This window comes from Mustela erminea, chromosome 14, assembly GCF_009829155.1.
Source record: "Mustela erminea isolate mMusErm1 chromosome 14, mMusErm1.Pri, whole genome shotgun sequence".
NCBI classification, from domain to species: Eukaryota; Metazoa; Chordata; class Mammalia; order Carnivora; family Mustelidae; genus Mustela; species Mustela erminea.
This window is the reverse complement of record NC_045627.1, coordinates 52,701,377-52,720,305: the sequence shown is the minus strand read 5'-3', so window position 1 is coordinate 52,720,305 and position 18,929 is coordinate 52,701,377. Positions and strand designations below refer to the sequence as shown.

The following is an 18,929-nucleotide window of genomic DNA, read 5'->3' as shown; positions in this document are numbered from 1 at the left end:
TTTCATTTATTTCTTTTCCTTAAAGAACGGTGAGCGAACTGCAGGGAGCCGGTGGGAGCTCATTCAGACTGCACTTCTCAACAAATTCACACGACCCCAAAACCTGAAGGTAGTTGCTTTTGCTATTGTTCTTAGAGGTGGGTCTTGTGTCTCCCTCAAAGACATTTTTTGATCTTTGATAGACTCTTAAAGGGGAAGGAAGAGTCAAGAGTCAACAACTATGGTAAAAGTATTTTCAGCCTTAGCTGGAGGCCCCAAAGGTGATTTTGTAAAAATATTCCATGTGATTAGAGGTGACAGAGGTTAACAGCCTGTTTGTTTGCAAATTGCTTAGTTCTTGAGGAACTATCTTAAGAGACATTTTGGGTTTCCACTCATCACTAGTAAATGAGTAGAAGAATCTAGAGTTGTAAATGACTGGCCTGGAGACACACAGAATAATTTGGAGAACCAGAAATAAGACCTTTGTTTCTTGATTCCCCATCCAGTTTCCTTCAGACAAAGCTTCTCTTTTATTTTTGAAAATTATCATGTTTCTGAAATGTCCTTAAAAATGTCAGGAAAGAATTATGACTTTAAAAATATTTGCCAAAAAGGAAATATCATTTCCTAATGATTAAAGTATACATTAAACATTCTGTTTTGTATTGCTGTTAGTATAGCCTTCTAGCAATCTAATTATTTATTAATTTTACATTTTGGCAATAATTTAGTTTTTTATTTTTTTAAATATTTCACTTAAGACTGTAAAAGCAACGATTAGATTCTTTTTCTAATACCTAAAATATGGGTGAGTATAAGTGTTTTTTGGCATTGTAGCCATGTAAGCTTTTGGAGGTTTTATAACTATTAACAATAACAGATTTTTCTATGTTTGTGTGAAAAGGGTTTTTTTGTTGTTGTTGTTTTTTCAAGGTTTTATTTATTTATTTGACAGCAATAGAGGAAGCGCAAGCAGGGGGAGTGGGAGAGGGAGAAGCAGGTTTCCCACCCTGCAGGGAGCCTGATGCAGGGCTCAATCCCAGGACCCTGGGATCATGACCTGAGCTGAAGGTAGATGCTTAATGACTAAGGCACCCAGGCACCCCAGGGTTTCATTTTCTTTGAGAGACTTTGTTGTGTACAGTTTCCTCAGGTTTTATAGTGTTTCTCCATTTATAGTCAACAAATTTTTCTTAAACTTTCTATACCTTTCTATAGCTCCTGTTTGTCTTTTTTCTCTACATGGAAAACATTGGATGTTGTACCATAATGTATTTTGAAAATTTCATTTCTCTAGATTTAATTTATTTAATTGACAGACAAAGATCACAAGTAGGCAGAGAGGAAGGCAGGGAGAGAGAGCGGAGGAAGCAGGCTCCCCTCTGAACAGAGAGCTCGATCCCAGGACCCTGGGATCATGACCTGAGCCGAAGACAGAGACTTTAACCCACTGAGCCACCCAGGCGTCCCCAATTTCACTCCTTAAGGACAGTGTTTCTCAATCTTATAATGTACTCCCTTAAAATGGAAGAAACTCTCAGGGTCCCCCAGAGTTTATTTTAGTATAATGTTAATTACATATGTGCAAGCATCAAACATTAAACATAAACTCTTTATGCTTATAGTAACAGCTATATCCATTTGTTGTTTTTTTTTTTGGCATTTTAAGCTTTATGAACCATCATTTGAGTTGTGTTCATTATCACAGTGATAATTTATACTCAGTATCCCCTTTTTGCACAAAAGTTTTTTTTTTTTTTTTTTCAAGATTTTATTTATCTGACACAGAGAGAGTAAAAGTGTGCAGTAGAGGGAGAGGGAGAAGCAGACTCCCAGCTGAGCAGGAAGACCTATGCGGGACTCAATCCCAGGACCCTGGGATCATGACCTCAGCCAAAGGCAGACAGCTAACTGACTGAGCCACCCAGGTGCCCTGCACAAAAGTTTTTTAACCATTGATCTGAACCTCAAAATAGTATGCTGAGGACTTTAAAAAATACTTTATAAAGAAAAAAATTGTTCGCTTTGTTTTTACTATTTACAATCACAAACAGTTGGTGGATGTCAGTAGATGCAAAGATGGCATTTGTATGGAGAACATGAGCTTGCAGATAAATACGATAGTGAGCACTTTGGTCCAGGTTCTGTAGAATTTGACAGTTCTGTACTGCTGTATTTCTTAGGATGGCTCAAAATTTTCACCATTTTTATCTGGTTAAAATACTTGCCTTCATTCCTGTGTTATCTTTTGCCCTTTGTATTCCAAAACCATGAAAGCAGGCCACCCAAGAATACTATTTATATTCCATTTGAGAAACACTGTCTTAGGTCCTATGGCCTTATAAGCAGGATTATTTAAATTTTTCATGTTTCTTTAAGCATAAACACAATAATCATAGTGTTCTAAATTACCTTGTCTGCTCACCTCTTTAGCAATTCCTTAGTGCACCAGTGATTACTTTAAGAAGAGGTAATTGCTTTATTCTGAATTTCCCTTTCTTGTTTATTTTATGGTTGATTCAGCAGAACAGAGTAATTCATAGAGATTTTTCTTCTGTCTGCTTATGGTAATTGTTTCTTTTGCTGAAAGAACACTATGGGGGAAGGGAACATTAAGTCCCTCTTACTGAGTATAATAATCTTCTGCTGCTTTTTTTTGATGTTGAGTTAAGCAGGATTAGAAATGTAAAAAGTTTAAAAAAGAAATAGTGTCTTCAGAAGTCAGTTTACACAATAATATTGCTATAATGTGTCTGGTAATTTTCAAAGAATGGATGTCTTTGTGCTTTAATTGTGTGTATTATGAACTATGAATTAAAGGAAATCTTAGTAGTTGGTAGCTAAGAATATAGGATAGTGTCCAGTTTTTCTAATGATAGGAGACCTTGTGATAGACTACTTTTGAGACTTGAAGACTAAAGTAAAACTAAATATTAGTTAGGAATTAATGCTAATTATAAAATCATATTAAAAAATTAGAGTATAAAAGTTAGAATGTAAAATGTTTTTCCTTAACTAACTTTGAGGAATAATTTACATATAAGAACATGCATGCTTTTAAAGTATGTAATTTGATGATGTTTGACATTTGCATATAGCCATGAAACCCCCCTCTACAATCAAGGTATAGAACATTTCTGTCACCTTCAAAGATTCCTCTTATTCCTATAGTTTAATTCCTCTTTCTGCACTGTCTCCAGGCAGCTGTTGATTTGCTCTTTTACTTTTTCTTTTTTCTCTTCTCTTTTCTTTTTATTTTTCTTTCTTTTTAACCATAGATTAGTTTACATTTTATATGAATGGAATCACATAGTATGTATGCTAGTGTGTCTGGCTTCCTTCACTTAGAATGAAAATCTTCAAGATTTGTCTGTTTTGTTGAGTTTATCAGCAATTTGTTGCAGTGTATGCATTGTTTGTCCTTTTACCTGTTGATAGAAATTGCTATTTAAGACTGTATGAGGTTCTGAAATCAGATGGTAATTAGAAAAAAAAAATCCTTAAAATCTTCTCTTAATGGAAAATTTTGTATGCAGCTGTAAGAAAAAGAAACACTTTTTCTTAGCATATTATTTTATGATTGATGGTTTTCCTTTTTGAAGGAACTTGGATATCCCTTGATTCCAAGTAAATATACATTGTTGGTTTACTTTTTAATCTCGTTGCTTGGTAATTGTTTATATGGCATGAAGTGTTTTTCACGCAGCTCCTTGACAGAGTATTTTTAAAAACTTATTCAATTATGAGGAAATTTGGAAGGTTTACTGTAACCTAACAGTGTTTTTTCAACTTACATGTACTTCAGTAAAAAAATTGGAGATGTATATTATAAATATAAATAGTTGCTTGTAAATTCTGTTTGTTAAATAGTAATATATACATTATAAAATATAAGCAAAATAGAAATTTAAAATGAGATAAAATGTAATTACAAACACAGTTGACCCTTGAACAACACAGGTTTGAACTGCACCAGTCTCCTGTGCAGATTCTTTTTTGGTAATATGGTACTGTTAATGTATTTTCTTTGTAATTTTATTAATATTTTCTCTTACTTGATTTTAAGAATGCAGTTTATGATACATAAAACATGCAAAATATGTGTTAATTGACTATGTTATCAGGCTTTGGTCAACAGTAGGTTATTAGTAGGTGAGGTTTTTGGGGGAGTCAAAGTTACATGCAGATTTTCAATTCTTGTATTGTTCCTGGGTCAACCATAATAGTTTTTTCTGCATAAGTAGTGGATTGTCTTATGCATACCCCACTCTGGTATTAAATAAAATTCATATAAGTAAGTTTTAAAGATTTTACTGGCTCTGTTCAACAATCTATGAATCAGGCAGGGTCTTATCTAGCAGATGGAAAGGCACTCTAAGATCTGTACAAAATGAAAGACTTAAAGGCAGAAGGGAGTGGGATCAAGTATGTTACACTAGGAAAAAGTGGATTGGTTGTGGCAGTCATTTTCCTTTAGGGGATGAAAGAATTCTGTCAGGCTGATGAACTAACTAGTGCTGACCAGGTGGTTCCTCATTGACTGGTTTAAGATTCCATTTGTGGGAGAAGCTGAAACTGTAATTAAGTCTCTAGTGAAGTATGGCTTAGCATAATTGACTCCATTTGGGGCCTGTTTTGTTTTTATCACCATTAACCAAGAATAAAGTACTGCTTAGTCAGATGTCACACCAGTAGATGGCGTGCTATTTTGACTTTTCTCTCTGAGTAAATACACAGTTTATATGAACTGCTTGGGGAAGATAACCATTTATATGTAGCTTATAAAAGTAGCTGATAATAAAGGGAAAAAGACCATTTTATGCCTTAGGCATCAGTCTTTTCTTATTATTGCCATCTCTCCCATGAAGCCTTTTTAGACATTTTTTCCTAATTTACTCCTCTCATGAAATTTTAATACTGAATATACACTGTATATTTGCATATATAGTGTGAAGTTATTGATAGCCAACAGTCATTAAGATATTTAATTTTTTTTATCTCCAAGTTCCAGTTTTATCCATTGAGAATGTATCACGTCTGTTTATTTTATTTTTTTTAATGAACTTTTTTTTTTTTAAGATTTTATTTATTTATTTGACAGACACAGATCACAAATAGGCAGAGAGGGAGGCAGAGAAAGAGGAGGAAGCAGGCCCCCTGCTGAGCAGAGAGCCCGATATGGGGCTCCATCCCAGAACCCTGGGATCACGACCGGAGCCGAAGGCAGAGGCTTTAACCCATTGAGCCACCCAGACGCCCCTATCACCTCTGTTTATAATGCAAGTGTTAGAGTTACAATTTTTTTCCTATTGCTTGACCTTTCTAATCTCATTTTTCTTAAGTGAATAATAAATAATAAATATTCTGTTTGTATTCTGTTTGTCCATAGCTACTTACATGGAGTAGCTAATGGTAGGAGGAAGCTTAATGCTGATTACTGGAAATAAGTTCATAAAGGAGAAAAGGGTATTTGTAGATAATTTACCTGACTATATCATGAAGTTTTGTTTATGCTTTTTCCATAGGATGCTATTCTGAAATACAATGTGGCATATTCTAAGAAATGGGACTTTACAGCTTTGGTTGATTTCTGGGATAAGGTAAAAGTATGCTCATTTCTTTAACTTATGAAAATAATCTGTGTATAAAAATTTTGAGAAAATACCCATAAATCTGTCATACTAACATAATTATTATCCATTATTTTTGTGAAAAATATTTCCAATTGTATGTATGCTTTGGGAGCTAATTTGGAATTTTGCTTTAATCTCTCATAATGCTCTGTTAAATATTTATACGTATCATCATTAACAGTATTAATGGTTGTATGATATTTTATGATTATTTCATGATTGGAAACATCTAGGCTGCATCCAGTTTTCCTCTGTTCTCATTTACACTGTAGTAACATGTTTATGTATGTTTGTGTAGGTATATATACACACACACACACACATATATATGGGGGTGTATATATATATGTTTTCCCAAATTCAATATTGCTTCCTTGGGTGATTTCCAGAAATTAGATAGCTAGGTCAAAGGGCACAGAATTATAGCCTGGGGTTTATGCTGTAAAATCCTTTTCCATAACAAATTGTAGTAATTTAGTATACCATTTTAATGGGTAAGAATACTACTTTCATAGTTGTGTTAGAAAAATGAAAGCATGGCAAAAGAGGGAGTGCCACAGATAAATTAAAAAATTTGCATGGAAGGGTGCCTAGGTGGTTCAGCTGGTTAAGCCTTTGACTCTTGGTTTTAGCTCAGGTCATGGTCTCAGGATCCTGAGATGGAGCCCTGCTTTGGGCTCCATGCTTAGTATAGAGTCGCTTGTCCCTCTCCTTCTGCTCCTCCCCAACACTCTGTCTCTAGAATAAATAAATAAAATCTTAAAAACAAATAAATAAAATTTGCATGGAAAATCAAAGAAAGATGACATCTCATTTGGAAAGTGTAATTAGCACATAAAGCTCCCTGTACGTTATCTTCTGCAGTGTATAAGAGCTTACTATGTTTGCTAAATTTGTTGCCTAAGGAAGTGTTCCTGTAAGATATTCAAGCCTCTTGGAAAAGCAAATTTTGGTTAGGATAAAGTAATTTTCTAGTAACTGTGGTGGTATCACTGTGAGAATGAGAGATCTCCAGTTTAAATGACTTTAATTCTTAGACTGTTAACAGGTAATTTTACTAATAAAATGTGAGGTTTATAATATAAATTTGTAATCAACTTGCTTTTAAAGCTTGAGATCATTTTTTTCCTGTGTATGTCCTTTATCTACTACATTTTTTTCACAGACCAAGAGAAATACGTTCAGCTACTTTTGAGGAAAAGAAGAATAAAGGGAATTGCATTTATTGAAGACATATGTATGAAAAGGAATATAATATTGAATTTAATCCTCAAACACTTTTGTGAAGTGTAGATAATCACATTCAATTTAGAGAAGAAAGTAGACTTAGAACTTAAGTAACTTGGTCAACATTATACAAATATTGAGAGAATTCACCAACAAAGTATTGGGGGATCTAGATTTGAGCTCAGATCAATTCCAGCACAAAATAATGTTCTTTTTCTTTCTTTCTTTCTTTTTTTTTTTTTTAAAGTAGGCTCCGTGCCCAGCGTGGAGCCCAACTCAGGGCTTGAAGTCACAATCCTAAGATCAAGACCTGAGTTAAGATCAAGAGTCAGACTTAAAGTTTTTGTTCTTTTTTTATTATGATGATGTTTAACCCTTAAGAACACTGAACACCCTTACGTATAAGCCATTGTTTTATTAAAGATAGAATTGATTGACAGTCTTATCATCAGAAAGCAGGGAGCCCTGAACATGTCTGTAGGTAACTGTAATAATTAGGCAGAGTGGAAGAAATGGTTTAATAGAGTCTAGTGAGTCTATTATTTTGGATCATGGGGGAGATATTATAGAGGACTAGTATTTGGGTGGTTGAGCGTAAAAAGTGTAGAGGAGTAGTTAAAGGAAATATATTTTGCAAATAGCTTGTTAAATGCATTAACTTCTTTCACTTCGCACAATGTTACAAGGTTCATTTGTGTTGTAGCATATGTCAGTACTTTATACCTTTTTATTGCTGAATAATATCCATTGTATAAGTATGCCATATCTTCTTTATCCATTCATCAGTTGATGACATTTGGGTTGTTTCCACTTTTTGGCTATTATCATTAGTATTGCTGTGAACATTTGTGTATAGGTTTTTGTGTGGGCCTGTTGTTTCACTCCTTTCGATATATACCTAGAAATTGCTAGGTTATTTGCTAACTTGTCATTTCATATTTTAAGGAACTGTCAAACTATTGATCCAATGGGTGCCTTACTTTACAGTTCTACTGGCATTGCACAAGGATTCCAGTTTCTCTACATCATTGCTTGTTAATGTGTGTCCTTTTGATTTTAGCCATTCTAGTTGGTGTGAAGTATCTCATTGTGGTTTGATTTGCATTTCTCTAGTGACTAATGACGTTGAACATCTTTTCATGTGACTGTTGGCCATTTATGTATTTCTTTTGAGAATTATCCATTCAATTCCTTTGCCCTTTAAATTTTTTTTTTTTCTTTTTTTTTTACTGCATTTTGTCTTTTAAATCGTAAGTCCTTTATCAGGTATTTGATTTGTAGATACTTTCTCCTGTTATATAGGTTGTCTTTTCATTTTCTTGATGGTAGCCTTTGAAGCACAAAAATTTTCAATTTCAATAAATACCAATTTTTTTTTTCTTTTGTTTCTATTTTTTGTTGTCATATCTAAGAAGCTATTCTGAGGTCAGAAAGACTTACTCCTTTGTTTATTTCTAAGAATTTTATGGTTTTAGTTCTTATATTTAAGTCCATGACCCATTTGGAGTTAATTTACATATATGGTATGAATTAGGGGTCCACTTTTACTGTTTTGCAGATAAGTATCCATTTTGTGTTAATTTTCATATATTATACAAGGTAGAGATTTGATTTCATTATTTTGTATTGTGGGCATCTGGTTGTCCCCGAACCATTTGTTAAAAAGACTCTAATATTCCTATTGACTTTTCTTGGCATTCTTTCAAAAACTAGTTGACCATAAACATTTATCTGGCCCATTGATCTGTATGTCTGTCTTTATGCCACTATCACACAGTCTTGATTACTAAACTTTGAAGTCATTTTTAAGCTGGGAAGTGTGAGTGCTCCAACTTTGTTCTTTTTCTAGTTTGTTTTGGCCATTGTGGATCTTTGGCATTTCTATTTGAATTTTAGGGTCAGCTTATTAGTTACTGCAAGGAGTTAGCTGTGAAGAGTAACTTTTATAATCATATTAATAGAATCTAAAAGAGTTTTGCATTTTGAGATAGGACCAGTAATTTCAGAGTTCCTTTATCAAGCTTTTGACCTATACGATGCTCAGTGGCAGGCATAAAATAATAGAAGGCTTGTGTCTGTATCAGAATATCCTTGAATCTCTGTATCTCTTAGTCTTACAGAGATAGAATTTTTGATGCAAAGTTGACCAAATTAATATCCTCTTTGTCTTAAATTGTAATTTATACATGGTCTGTTTGCATTTTGTAGTTTTCTGGGTTTTAATTGGATACAGTTGTTAATTTTGGTAAAAAGTAACATTAAATTTGACACTTGACAATGGCAGTAAAACATGCCTTTGGTTAAAATACCTCTGTCACCTTGGTATGAGGTAAAGTAGTCATTTTTTCTCTCTCTTCTTAATGAAACTACTCAGACAGGATCTTGTTTCCCTTTTGTCAGGTGACCTTGCCCAGAAGGGTAATATATAGCAAGTTTTGGTGTGTTTAGTGTAGAACATAAATATGAGATGATTACCAAGGTGCTGATGATAGTTTTATAGTTCTTTAGAGAGAGAGGCATTGCGTTTTTGACCTTCTGATTTTTATTTACTTTGTAAAAGTACAAATGGTTGGAGGAGTCCCTGTAACTGTACCAAATATTCATTTCTTATTTTCTTAAGTCTTTGCACTTATATCTAGTATTTTATAGTTATATCTAGATACAAAAGTATATTTAAAATGTTTTAGGATATATTACAAAATTGTGTTACATAGCTTTATCATCTTTCATCTTAATGGTTATATAATATTCCATCAAATTGATAGATCATTTTCTTAGCTATTGGAGTAAAGTATAAAGTATACTTTATTAGTATCAAGGACATCTGTTCTTGTATAAAGTATATCTAGAGATTCAGAGGTATTCTTCCCTGTGACTCTTTGTTATTCCATTGTCATCAGCGTATTTAACAGAAGTCGTTGGATGTTTAATATGGTTGTATGTTTTTCTGTCCATCAAATCTCCAAGGATATTAATATAGGTCTTTACCACATCACAGCCCACAAGGATAACATTGCCCAGGCTCACGGTGATTAAAGACATATGTTTTAGTGGGATTGGAGGAGGAAAATGAGATCTGTAGTACAAGAGAAGCGATTGTTTGGCTAGATTTTAAATTATGAATGAATTATATTTGCTTTGCATTATCTATGTCCACATAGATTATCTATGTCCACATTATCTATGTCCGCATAATTTAAAAGTAGGAGTACTTTTTTTTTTTTTTTTTTTTTTTTTTAAAGATTTTTTTTTATTTATTTATTTGACAGAGAGAGATTACAAGTAGGCAGAGAGGCAGGCAGAGAGAGAGAGGAGAAAGCAGGCTCCCTGCCGAGCAGAGAGCCCGATGCGGGACTCGATCCCAGGACCCCGAGATCATGACCTGAGCCGAAGGCAGCGGCTTAACCCACTGAGCCACCCAGGCGCCCCAAAAGTAGGAGTACTTTAAAAAAGGTTCTTAAATGTTGCTTATTAGCAGTATTTGGAAATTGTTTACTTAAATGTTACATTGAACTCTGCAAGCCTTGCTTTGCTAAGATAAAAATGAAGTTTAAGTTTAACATTATATCAACTTAATATTTTAACTGCAGAAGTTAAGTGTATTTGGGGGCAGTTAAAATTTATCTCCTTAAAACCTTGTTTTTGGCTAATTCTGTGTGTATTAGATTTTGTGACCTTCAGAACAGAAGGTGTTAATAACCGCGGTCATTTAATATCATTCCATGGTATGATTTTATCTATACACTAATATCTAGTGCAAGAAGTAAGAGACACAGAATCCTGCTAATCCTGCTATGTGAGCGTACTTGAGATGAAAGTGAGTTTTTACTTTTGCTAGAGCCCAGCAAAGATCACAGAGATCTGTTATTTTGTAATTTATACTTAAATATTTAGATGGTAGCCAGTTGAAATGGCCATTACTTAGTGTTTTTTGCATCTAGAGTGTTAATATTGGTCTTCCTCATTGCCAGATGTTGGAAGTGCTAGGAACAAATAGTCTGTGTTTTATGGCTCTCCTGTGTGATGTTCCACAAAATTTAATTCAGGTACTTCTATAATTTGTATTCTAAGTAGATTGTTATTACTAGCATTTTTCCCCCAGGAAAGTTTAACAAAATGTTCTATATATTAAAAAAGGTCCTCTATTAATGCACTTTAGAGATGTTTTAAATAGTTCCCATATTACAACAGCTGTGGTACTATTTCTTCTCATTTTCAGTGAGTTACCTTGTAATTCACATGCCACATTAAAGCTCTTATGGTATGTTTAAGAGTGATTACTTCTGTGTCTGTGATCCTGGCTTCTGTGTCTGTACCTGGGTGGTAGTAAAAAATGGATGTTTGCTTTATAAATATTCATTAGACCATACATAATATATTTTGTGTACTTTTTGAATGTATACTTCACAATAAATGTGGATGTTAATTTATTCAGTATAAAGAATTTTAAATTCTAAAACTGACTTATATAGCAAACTTTTTCAGCAAATGGATTAGTTTTTGAAAGGAAACCTAAAGTTTTAGTGACTATTTTATTTTCATTTTCGTGTTTAGTTTTATGTCTGGAATAGAAAAGATAGAATCGACTAAGCCTCTTATTTCCTCACTTCTGTTGGTTTATACAGGCTGCCATAAATAACAAGATGAGGGGTTTTATTATTTTTACATCTGTGACTGCTAAAAGAGACTGAGAAATAGGAGTACGGGAATGAATAGAATTTACAAATAAAAAATGGAAAAACACTTAAAGGAGAAAAGTTTTGTTGCTGTGATTAGGCTAGTAATATATTCTTTTTTGGAAGCCACAGGTCTTTTTGTTTGTTTGTTTGTAGTAAATACAGCATGAAGTCTATACCTCATACATATGCAATAAATTCTTTATTACAACTCAGAGATTATGCATCCTTTACTTTTGCTGTAGTTATTAAAATATTGTATATGTGTCATCCTATCAACTGGTATCCTGTGACTTCTCCTTTCCCTGTAAAGGAGGTCGTGTAAATCCGTCAGTAATGAACTTGCATTTTTTAATATGCTACTTAACTTTAAAAGGTAAATGGGAGTCACACTGAGTTTTGAAGGATGCAAACTAAGTGGAACAAATTACGCCCTAGTTACTTTTTCCTTCAGAGTTCTTCATAAGTAATTAAAAAGTTTGAAGATAGATACATTAGAATTTATTATCTTCAAAATTGAAGGATATACTGTTATACCTATGTTTAACTAAAATGATATTTTGAACTCATAAACTCTACTTTAAAATTATAATTATTGGGAACTTTAAAAATTATAATTATTGACATAACATTGTAGAAAAATAAATACAAGCTAGTATTAAAATAGATTATAGAAAAAGTTCATCTTACATGTATAATGTCATGGCTGGAAGAAGTTGTTAAATTTTTTTTTTAAGTTTTTTTTTTTTTTTTTTTTTGGTCAGAGAGAGAGAGAGGGAGAGAGAGCGAACACAGGCAGACAGAATGGCAGGCAGAGGCAGAGGGAGAAGCAGACTCCCTGCTGAGCAAGGACCCCAATGTGGGACTTGATCCCAGGACGCTGGGATCATGACCTGAGCTGAAGGCAGCTGCTTAACCAACTGAGCCACCCAGGCATCCCGAAGTTGTTAAATTTGATTCATATGTTTATTTGATAAAAAGTTAAAGTGTGTTAAAATTATTAGGCAAAAATCATAGCATAAATCGTTTCTCATTAAATAGCCTAAAACATAATAGTACCATGTTTATGGATCACTTTAACATCAATACATCTGTCTTCAAGTGGTATCTTGTAGACTTCCTGACTTTCTGGGGCATGCATACTATTAAGGATAGCTTATCTAATAACTATGCCAGATGTGCTTAGTATTTTTTTCTCTATTAAAAATTTTAGAACAAAAATACTAGAGCAGTTTTTCTCTTTTCTCTCTCCACAGTATAATTCCCCCCCCCACCCCGCAATAAACATTTCGTGGAACATTGGTATTTTCTAGAATAGTTTGGGAAATGGTGATGTAAGGCAACAGGTTGTTGTAATCAGTATTTCAAATCAGGGCATATTTCCTTAACTAATAGCCAGTAAAGATTGCAGCCACAATAGCTCTTATTTATTTGTTTATTTATTTAGTAATGCAGAAGTAAGTTTCTGAATGTATATAAACACATTACTCGTTAGCTTCCGAGTCTAAATGCAATCCTTCATGGCTAATCTGTTTCTGGATCTTTCTTCAAAGCTTAAAAGATTTAAAGTGTCGTTATTACATTTGTCACAAAGAGCCTGTAGCAAATTCCTAATCAAATGAAAGCAGCCTTGAATGTTTCATAAGACTACAGCTAATGTCTTTATCTCTCTAGCTTTCAAACCTCTGATTTGGAGTTCAGTGGAAATTTAGCCTTTTTGGACTTCTTCCCCTGATGACTCACAGTCTCTACAAACAATAAGGTCTGCATTGCTTTACAGCTTTTGACTTAATTTAATTCATGAGAACTGTAGGAGCCAAAAGAGAACTAATCATAGTCACTAAAATACTGAATTTAAGACTCATATGAAATATGTGGACTTTGCCCCCTAGTTTGGTTAAGGTATGTTTTTGGATCATAGCATATGTTGAGGGTATCAGATTCATGATTTTATTTTAAATAGTGCATATTCTGTAGTATTAATTGCTGCAGTTGGAACTAGGCATCTTGCTTTATAAACTCGTTAAGTTATTATGGATGATAAGTCTCAGTTGAGCCCTCCATGCACTGCGTCATTAATGATGTTAGTGTTGTTATTTTGTGTTTGTGAAATACTCTCTGTCTTATTTGTGTATGTAGAGGACAAGGAGGATGGAAAATATGATACCCACATGTGAAAATCCACCAGTGCAATTTCTTCTTTATTCCAATAAGAAATAAACCTAGTATATTAGTGTCCTGTAACTCCAACCTTAATTGTTTGGTTCGAATAGCTATGGAAGCCATTACTTTTAAAAAAAAAAATACACTTTATTTATTTATTTGACAGAGGGAGAGCATAAGCAGGGGAGTGGCAGGCAGAGGGAGAGGGAGAAGCAGGCTCCCCCAGGAGCAGAGAGCCCAATGTGGGGCTCAATGCCAGGACCCTGAGATCATGACCCGAGCTGAAGGCAGTTGCTTGACCAACTGAGGCACCGAGGTGCCCCAGAAACCATTACTTTTAAATGTTGCTATGGCATTGATTTTATTATCCAGGAATTTACTCTGTTATGGGGTGACAGTAATTCCGTGTTTTAATCTTTTTCATGATTGATATTTCTGTTAACTAGTTTGAAGTGTTTCTTGTTTTGTTTTTATTTGGTTGGCCGTAATGCCTTGATTTATAATTCCTGGTAAATTCATTTACATTTACTGTTATGTTCCTACTGTATTTCTTTTAGATAAGCTGCTAACACTGTTATTTACATGTAAGGTCTCATATTTAACAACCAGTAGGATTTTGTGGTATATAATATCTGAAGATAAAAGGATATTTTAAAAAATGTAAATCTGTTTTTTTTTAAGCAGTCATAACTTTTTTTCAAATAACTTTAAAGATTCAGGATGAATGATTTTTGTTTTTCAATTTTGTTTTTTTTTTTAATTAGCACATAATGTACTATTTGTTTCAGGGGTACAGGTCTGTGATTCATCAGTCTTAAAACAATTCACAGGGCGCCTGGGTGGCTCAGTGGGTTGGGCCGCTGCCTTCGGCTCAGGTCATGATCTCAGGGTCCTGGGATCGAGTCCCGCATCGGGCTCTCTGCTCAGCAGGGAGCCTGCTTCCTCCTCTCTCTCTGCCTTCCTCTCTGCCTACTTGTGATCTCTCTCTGTCGAATAAATAAATAAAATCTTTAAAAAAAAAAAAAAAAAAAAACCAATTCACAGCACTCACCATTGCACATACCCTCCCAATGTCCAATACCCAGCCTCCCCATCCCTCCCATCCCTAGCTCCATTCCAGCAACCATTAGTTAATTTCCTGAGATTAAGAGTTGCTTATGGTTTGTCTCCCTCTCTGGTTTTGTTTTATTTCATTTTTCCGTCCCTTCCCCCATGATCCTCTGTCTTCTTTCTCAGATTCCTCATATCAGTGAGATCATATAATAATTGTCTTTCTCTGATTGACTTATTTTACTTATCATACTATCCTCTAGTTCCATCCACATTATTGCAAATTGAAAGATTACAGATTTTTTGATGGCTTCATTATATTCCATTGTGTGTGTATACACACACACACACATACACACACACCACATCTTCATCCATTCATCTGTTGAGGGACATCTAGGCTTTTTTCATAGTTAGGCTATTGTGGACATTGTTGCTATAAACACTGGGGTGCATTTACCCCTTCGGATTACTACTTTGTTTTTTGGGGGTAAATACGCAGTGGTGCAATTGCTGGGTCATAGGGTAGTCTATTTTCAACTTTTTGAGGAACCTCCATACTGTTTTCAGAGTGGCTGCACCAGCTTGCCTTCCCACCAACAGTGTAGGAGAGTTCCCCTTTCTCCACATCTTCACCAGCCCCTGTCATTTTCTGACTTGTTAGTTTTAGCCATTCTGACTGGGGTGAGGTGGTATCTCATTGAGGTTTTGATTTGTATTTCCCTGATGCCGAGTGATGTTGAGTACTTTTTTATGTGTCTGTTGGCCATTTGGGTGTCTTCTTTGCTGAAATGTCTGTTCATGTCTTTTGCCCATTTCTTGATTGGATTCTTTGTTTTTTGGGTGTTGAGTTTGATCAGTTCTTTATAGATTTTGGATACTAGCCCTTTATCTGATATATCATTTGCAAATGTCTTCTCGCATTCTGTCTGTTGTCTCTTGGTGTTGTTGACTGTTTCCGTTGCTGTGCAAAAGCTTTTGATATTGATGAATTCCCAGTACTTCATTTTTTTGCCCTTGCTTCTCTTGCCTCCGGTGATGTTTCTAGGAAGAAGTTGCTGCAGCTGAGGTCAAAGAGGTTGCTGCCTGTGTTCTCAAGGATTTTGATGGGTTTCTGTCTCACATTTAGGTCTTTCGTCCATTTTGAGTCTATTTTTGAGTCTACTTTTGAGTATGGTATAAGGAAATGGTCCAGTTTCATTCTTGTGCATGTGGCTGTCCAATTTCCCCAGCACCATTTGTTGAAGAGACTGTCTTTTGTCCATTGGACATTCTTTCCTGCTTTGTCAAAGATTAGTTAACCATAGAATTGAGGGTCCATTACTGAACTCTCTATTCTGTTCCATTGATCTATGTGTCTGTTTTTGTGCCAGTACCATACTGTCTTGATATTTACAGTTTTGTAATAGAGCTTGAAGTCCGGAATTGTGATGCCACCAGCTTTGGATTTCTTTTTCAACATTCCTCTTGTTATTTGGGGTCTTTTCTGTTTCCATATAAATTTTAGGATTATTTGTTCCATTTCTATGAAAAATGTTGATGGTATTTTGATAGGGATTGCATTAAATGTATGGATTGCTCTAGGTAGCTTAGACATTTTCACAATATTTGTTCTTCCAATCCATGAGGGTGGAACATTTTTCCATTTCTTTGTGTCTTCCTCAACTTCTTTCATGAGTACTTAATAGTTCTCTGACTACAGCTTCTTTGCCTCTTTGGTTAGATTTATTCCTAGGTACCTTATGGTTTTCAGTGCAATTGTAAATGGGATCGACTCCTTAATTTCTCTTTCTTCTGTCTTGGTGCTGGTATATAGAAATGCAACTGATTTTATATCCTGCTACTTTACTGAATTTCTGTATGAGTTCTAGCAGTTTGGGGGTAGAGTCTTTTGGGTTTTCCATATAAGGTATTCTATCATTTGCAAAGAGTGAAGGTTTGACTTCTTCTTTGCTGATTCAGATGTCTTTTATTTCTTTTTGTTGTCTGATTACTGTTACTAGGACTTCGAGTACTATGTTGAATAGCAGTGGTGATAGTGGACATCCCTGCTGTGTTCTGACCTTAGGGGAAAAGCTCTCAGGTTTTCCCCCATTGAGAATGATATTCACTATGGGTTTTTCCATAGATGGCTTTTATGATAGTGTGGTATGTACCCTCTATCCTTACACTGTGAAGAGTTTTAATCAAGAAAGGATACTGTACTTAGTCAAATGCTTTTTCTGTATCCATTGAGAGTATCATATGGTCCTTGTTCTTTCTTTTATTAATGTATTGCCTCAACATTGATTTGCGGATGTTGAAACAACCTTGCAGCCCAGGAGTAAATCCCACTTGGTTGTGGTAAATAATCCTTTTATTGTACTTTTGGTTCAATCCTATTGGTTAGTATTTTGGTGAGAATTTTTGCATCCATGTTCATCAGGGATATTGGTCTGTAATTCTCCTTTTAGATGGGGTCTTTGTCTGGTTTTGGGATCAAGTAATGCTGGCCTCATAAAATGAGTTTGGAAGTTTTCCTTCCATCTCTATTTTTTGGAACAGTTTCAGGAGAATACGTATTAATTCTTCTTTAAATGTTTGATAGAATTCCCCTGGGAAGCCATCTGGCCCTGGGCTCTTGTTTGTTGGGATATTTTAAATTACGGCTTCAGGGCCCCTGGGTGGCTCAGTGGGTTAAGCCGGTGCCTTCGGCTCAGGTCATGATCCCAGGGTCCTGGGATCGAGTCCCGCATCGGGCTCTCTGCTCAGCAGGGAGCCTGCTTCCCCCTCTCTCTCTCTCTGCCTGCCTCTCTGCCTGCTTGTGATGTCTCTCTCTCCCCGTCAAATAAATAAATAAATAAAACCTTAAAAAAAAAAATTACAGCTTCAATCTCCTTACCAGTTATGGGTCTGTTCAGGTTTTCTATTTCTTTCTGGTTCAGTTGTGGTAGTTTATATGTCTCTAGGAATGCATTCATTTCTTCCAGAATTTGCTGGCATATAATTGCTCACAATATGTTTTTATAATTGTTTGTATTTTTTTGGTATTGGTTATGATCTCCTCTTTCATTCATGATTTTATTAATTTGGGTCCTTTCTCTTTTCTTTTTGATAAGTCTGGCCAGGGGTTTATTAATCTTACTAATTCTTTCAAAGAACCAACTCCTACTTCCATTGATCTGTTATGCTGTTCTTTTGGTTTCTATTTCATTGATTTCTTCTCTGATCTTAATAATTTCTCTTCTCCTGCTGGCTTTAGGCTTTATTTGCTGTTCTTTCTCCAGCTTCTTTAGGTGTAGCATTAGATCGATTATTTGAGACCTTTTTTGTTTCTTGTAAAAGGCTTGTATTGCTGTATACTTTCCTCTCAGGACTGCCTTTTCTGTATCCCAATGATTTTGAACAGTTGTGTTTTCATTTTCATTTGTTTCCATGAACAATGGCAGAATAATTCTTTAATTTCCTGATTGACTCATTCATTCTTCAGTAGGATGCTCTTTAGCTTCCATGTATTTGAGTTTTTTCCAACTTTCTTCTTGTGATTGAGTTCTAGTTTCAAAGCACTGTGGTCCGAAAATATGCAGGGAATGATCCTAGTCTTTGGTACCGGTTGAGACCTGATTTATGATCTAAGATGTGATCTATTCTGGAGACTGTTCCATGTGCACTGGAGAAGAATGTGTGTTCTGTTGTTTTGGGATGGAATGTGCTGAATATTTCTGTGATGTCCATCTGGTTCAGTGTGTCATTTAAAGCCTTTATGTCCTTGTTGATCTTTTATTTAGATGATCAGTCCATTTCAGTGAAGGGGTTGTTAAAACTCCTACTATTATTGTATTATTGTTGATGTGTTTCTTTGATGTTGTTATTAATTGGCTGCTCCCATATTAGGGGCATAAATATTTTAAAATTGTTAGACCTTCTTGTTGGATATATCCTTTAAGTAAGATATATTGTTCTTCCTCATCTCTTATTATAGTCTTTGGTTTAAAACCTAATTTGTCTGATACAAGGATTGCCACCCCAGCTTCCTTTTGATGTCCATTAGCATGGTAAATGGTTTTCCACCCACTCACTTTTAAATCTGGAGGTGTCTTTGGGTCTAAAATGAGTTTCTTACAGACAGCATATTGGTGGGTCTTGTTTTTTTTTTTTTTTAATCTGTTCTGAATCCCTGTGTCTTTTGATTGGGTCATTTAGCCCATTTACATTCAGG

General features: G+C 34.8%; 1 protein-coding gene across 1 annotated transcript in view; it reads left to right on the top strand.

The window, feature by feature from the left end:
- PARG (poly(ADP-ribose) glycohydrolase) overlaps nt 1-18,929 on the top strand; it is a 129,208-nt gene that overhangs the window by 15,667 nt on the left and 94,612 nt on the right. The window contains 2 exon segments of the mRNA XM_032312679.1: nt 26-109; nt 5,508-5,582. Coding sequence (XP_032168570.1) covers nt 26-109; nt 5,508-5,582 — 159 coding nt within the window.